The sequence below is a fragment of the Sinocyclocheilus anshuiensis genome, unplaced genomic scaffold (assembly GCF_001515605.1).
Source record: "Sinocyclocheilus anshuiensis isolate Anshui unplaced genomic scaffold, SAMN03320099.WGS_v1.1 scaffold5779, whole genome shotgun sequence".
NCBI classification, from domain to species: domain Eukaryota; kingdom Metazoa; phylum Chordata; class Actinopteri; order Cypriniformes; family Cyprinidae; genus Sinocyclocheilus; species Sinocyclocheilus anshuiensis.
In genome coordinates this window covers 26,365-31,873 of record NW_015544472.1, presented here as the reverse complement: position 1 = coordinate 31,873, position 5,509 = coordinate 26,365, and the positions used below count along the sequence as shown (strand labels likewise).

Sequence of the window (5,509 nt, the reverse complement as noted above, 5' to 3'; positions counted from 1 at the left end):
GGAGAAACTTGTTCATGCCTTTATCACCAGCAGGGTGGACTATTATAATGGTCTCCTAACCGACCTTCCCAAGAAGACCATTAGACAGCTGCAGCTCATACAGAATACTGCTGTCAGGATTCTTGACAAGAACCAGAAAATCTGAGCATATCCCACCAGTCCTCGGGTCCTTACACTGGCTTCCAGTTACATTTAGGATTGATTTTAAGGTACTTTTACTCGTTTATAAATCATTTAATGACCTAGGACCTAGATACATTGCAGATATGCTCACTGAATATAAAGCTAACAGACCACTCAGATCATTAGGATCGAGTCAGTTAGAAATACCAAGGGTTCACAAGTCCGCTATTATGCCACCCGCAGTTGGAACCAGCTTCCAGAAGAGATCAGAGGTGCTAAAACATTAGCCACATTTAAATCTAGACTCAAAACTCATCTGTTTAGCTGTTCATTTACCGAATGAGCACTGTTACATCCGAACTGATTGCACTGTATTTTATGTATAATCATTTTCTATTATTAACTGTTTTAATTAATTTTAAATACATTTTTAAATCATTTTAAAAGGTTTTAAATTCCTTGTTTTTATTGTTGTGATTTTTTTTAATGATTTTACTTTACTTTCTTTTATGTAAAGCACTTTGAATTACCATTGTGTATGAAATGTGCTATATAGATAAACTTGCCTTGCTTAAATTGGTCTTTTCTGCCAAGAGCCTCTTTTGGGAGAATGCAAATTGAGTTTTTTATTTATTTATTTATTTATTTTAAATAACTTATTTAACAGGGAATAAATCTTAATACTTATTTAATAAATTTACATTTCTTTGCTCAAAAATATTAAGACTGAGATCTGGTCATTTTTGTTTTATGATGCACTATTTTGCATGACTACGAAGGGATTTGTTTGAGCAATGAGGTTCTGAGCAGTAATTTGCATGAGGGAGCAGCACTTTCTTTCATCAGATTGAACAGGCATAAAGTGGCCTTTTTTGCTTCATTTATTCATGCAATCAGTACAGTACAGATCACATGTATAATTATTATAAGACCATATATATTATATACAATAACATGGTAATTTATAACATCACTTTAATCTAACGTTTTAGACATTATCATTTAAAGTTTAAGACATTATAATGTAAAATCATGACCAGTCATTTCCAAGTTTTAGACAAAATTAATAAAACATAATTTTATTTACATTATTTGGAGAGTCAAGAAAACTAAAACTAAAAACTATAAAACTGCTCCATTCTTTTATTATTTATTGATTGAGATTATATATGAATATGGTCTTTGAGAGATTTTTTTTTGATTGTTAATGGTATATTTTATTGATTGTATATCTAATATTAAAACACATATCACAAATGTTTATCCTAACATACATCTATTTTGTGCACATATCTTGTTACGTTTATTCTAACTTGTATGTTTTTTTTATACCTAAACCATATTCAAATACACATTCAAATGACCATAACTCAAACTATATCTATTTTTTTATTTATTCATACCTACATAACTGAACTCAAGTGCAGTGGTTCAGAGATTTGAAAATAGTAAATATTGTGGTTCCATATATTGGCATATATGTGTAAGTATGTGTTCTTGTGTTTGCCACTGGCAAGGCTATAGATCAGACATGCCTAAAGTAAATATATTACTGTGATGAACCGATGGTGAGACGTACAGATGATCACTGACACATGACTTTCCTCTTTTTGGTGTGTGCTTAGGTACTCTTTAAACTAATTGATTTGTATAAAAATAAAAAAATAAAAATGTTTAAGTGGAAAAGTTAAGTTTTGATACAAGAACATGAAACCATTGGCAGAGAGTACTGACTAGCTTCTAACCACTTCAACCCCCCTTTTTAACTCCTCACTCACTTTGTCTTCTGCTCTCCTTCAATCAACATTTGCATGCCAGGTCATAAGGTCTGATTCTGGCATTCATTACTCAAGGGAGTGATTTGCCTGTCACATAAACAAAAAGTAATCCACACCCAGTAGCACCATCCTGCAACTGCATCGGCAGACAGGTGAGCCAGGTGACCAAAGGAACCATGCTTCCCATGTTTTCGGGAAAGTTATGCCAGTTTCTCAGCGTAGCTCGGTTCCCTTCTATCCTGTTCCTTGGAATTATTTATGTAGCCTATGTTCTTGTTGGAGGGCTGATCTTCTGGAAACTAGAAGGATGGTATGTGTTGCAACAGATTGATCTCCTGAAAGAGAAAAGAATGAAACTACTTGAGAAGTACCCATGTGTGGGTCAGAATGGGCTCCGAGAACTAGCACAGGTATGATTGGAGAGTAGATGTTGCACAAATTTATTTATTCCTCATTAACAACAGTATCAGTGTTAGGTAGGATCAGTGAGGGAATGTTTGGACAATTTTTTTCAATATCTATCTATCTATCTGTCTATCTGTCTGTCTGTCTGTCTGTCTTGTCTATTTAACCATTCAGTGCAAATTTATGAAGGCATTTTCATTAATTTAAATTAACTGCTTTTGGTAAAAAAAAAAAGTCTTTAAAATGAAAATTTGTGCAGAAAATATTCAAGACCACCAATCAAGAAACCTAGACCAGTTTGTGGTTGTTAAGCAAGATCGACAGTTTATAATTGAATTTCCTTTATTGGAAATGTGGAAATCTTTTATATAGAATTCTCTTTGTTGGTCTATTGTTGAAATAATTTACATAATTATTTAGCTCTTTTTTTAAATGAAAGGGCCTTTTTGTGAAAAAGAATGTTCTCTGCTTAAGTAGATAATAATAAAACTTGACAATGTGATAGTTTTGCTATAATTTTTTCAGAATTTTAACAGAACACAGCTGTCATTCACATGTGCACACTGTTTTTATTGTCATTTCATGTATTACAAATAAGTACTTATTGCTTGTTATTACTGTTTTAAAGATGATAAAAGCTGCTTCCCTGAGTGGCTTGAGTCCAGACAGCAATGACACCGCAGATGGCTTCTGGAAATTTACCAGCTCATCTGTGTTTGCGGCAACTGTGGTCACAACTATTGGTGAGGAATGGGACACTTAACACAATGAATTTGACAATCCAGTTTGTTGTGTGGCATCTATCATTATTTAAATCTAAGATCATTTAAAGTTTTCATCTTTTTACAGGCTATGGGAATATAATTCCACTGACGACAGCTGGTCAAATCTTCTGTGTGTTGTTTGCACTTTTTGGCATTCCCCTGAATGTAGTGATCTTAAATAGAGTTGGAAAATACATGCTGGCCATTGAAAGGAATTTTTGCAATTTTCTGGAGACAAAAATTGATAGAGGGGTGAGAATAACTTTTTTATTAATTTTTACAGTCAGCAATAAAGATGATGTTGTGGGAATGGATGAATGAATGAATGAATGAAACTATAAATTAATATGCTTGACCTTTATGTGCAAACACACTGTACCCATGATTCGGTTCCTTACCACAGAAATGTGTACGAATATCCATTCACAGTATATCTTTTGTGAGCTCAGCATTTCTATACTTTGTGGTTCCTATGCTGCTTTTCAAAGAGTATGAGGGATGGAGTTACGCTGAAGCCATTTATTACGGCTTCATAACACTCAGCACTATTGGATTCGGAGATTATGTTGCAGGTAGGAGGCTACACATACAAAAATTAACAAACTATTTATACCTTTATTATGATACTTATGTGTTCACACCCTGGTTATTAGATATGGACTATTTAGCTGTGTGTGTTACCTAAAGCCTTCTTTGTTTTACTCTTAATCCTCTGAAAGTTCTTCACATTTTGTAATTATTCTAGTCAGGAAGTGACATGACATCACAGCTTGGGTTGTGTGTCATTCAAAATTGATTTTGAATTTTCCTGAATTTGAATATTGAATTGTGGTAGCTAAGATGCAGAATTGTAATTCAAATTTAAAAATGTATTTAAGCCAGTAGAAAGAAATTAAAAGAAATTCATATTAATGTTGTATGAATAGCATTTAATAATAAATAAATTTTTTACTAGATATGGTGAAACACGCAGAAAATCTTAAAAACATAGCTAAACTTCTATATATAATTTAAATTATGACATTAATAGGTAAATTTGATTGGTTAACAGAAAAATAAAAATAATAATACTTATTTACTTGCATATAAGGGTATAATGAGAGAGCAAATAGGCATATTGTATTAGGCATACAGTAAACTCATACGGAGTCAAAATTGTTATAGTCATGATTTGTTTTCATGCAAAACTTGTTGGATCAATCAAATTCCTCTGTTGCGAATGTGTTGCATTTGAACTGGAATTCAGTAAATGTATCATTTTGACATTGCATTACATCAATTTTCAAATCCAATTTGATTCAAATTATATCATCCCAACCCTGATAACAATCTTTACATCACCGTTTTCTCTGCCAGATCACAACCCAGCAATAAACTACCCAGAGTGGTACAGTTGTCTGATGGCAGCCTGGATATTCTTTGGCCTGGCTTGGCTCGCTCTTCTGATCAATCACTCCATTGATTTACTGGAGAGTGTGAATGCTTACATGAGAGGAAGGCAGAATGCACAAACACAAGTGGAGGAGTCCAAAGAACAGCCAGAAAAAGGACTGAAAGGGGAAGAAACATGAAAAATGAATTTAAAATTGGTACGAAAAAGAGGAGGGTGTCTGGTGTATGAATAATGCTGTATCTACTGTATCAAACAATATGGTTAATTATTAAGTTAAATACTTTAAAGTATCCTTCAAATTAATCGATAAAATTCAAATAATGGTTTCTTCTAAAAACTGAGCTAAATGTTTTGATTATGTTTTGATTTGACAATAATGACATTTGAGCATAACTTGTCTGACTGGCAGTGTTTGGCTTGAAAATCTCGCTTGGTTCATTTAAAATTGCTGTCACACCACAAACCACCAGGCCTGTTAAACTCACAACAGTGAAAGGAGGAGTTTTATTATGTAACACCATTATTTCATACATTGGCAATACTACATTTTTCCGATCTCTCTTAATCAATACATTTCAGTGATATCAAACTAGAACACGTTCATAATCATTTTGATGGTATCTTTGTTCGAGTGCGAGTTATACAGTGACTTTAAGGGGAAGTCTATCTTTTTAAAAAGGGATTTTCTGTAGTTAATTTGTTCTGTGGTATGTTAAGGTACGTACAAATGCCACAATTGTGTTTGCTGCCCCAACACTTAAGCTCGGGGTATGTAAGTGAAGCATAAACATTTTTAACGTCATTTTGGACCCGTCCGCAGAGTTTAACTGGTTCTGTCAAATATTTTACAAACAAAACATTTAAGTTTTGATACTTAGTTTATTTTAGATTTACATAATCACAAGTATATTGATAAATATGGACAATATGCTACGTCATTATACCACATTGATATAGATCCTGATTCCTGAAAGACGACAATCAAGCAACCTTTTCAGAGCCGATCTTCCCTATATGCAAAATATGCAAGTTGCGTAGGGCCCCCG

The 5,509-nt window shown here is 33.3% G+C and overlaps 1 protein-coding gene across 1 annotated transcript; it reads left to right on the top strand.

The window, feature by feature from the left end:
* The first annotated feature begins 1,553 nt into the window (after nucleotides 1-1,553).
* Nucleotides 1,554-4,641, top strand: LOC107698189 (potassium channel subfamily K member 17-like). Its single transcript, XM_016499152.1, has 5 exons — nucleotides 1,554-2,311; nucleotides 2,935-3,049; nucleotides 3,156-3,322; nucleotides 3,474-3,642; nucleotides 4,427-4,641. The coding sequence occupies exons 1-5, from the start codon at nucleotides 2,078-2,080 to the stop codon at nucleotides 4,639-4,641; spliced, it is 900 nt and encodes a 299-aa protein (XP_016354638.1). The 5' UTR covers nucleotides 1,554-2,077.
* The last annotated feature ends 868 nt before the right edge of the window (nucleotides 4,642-5,509 follow it).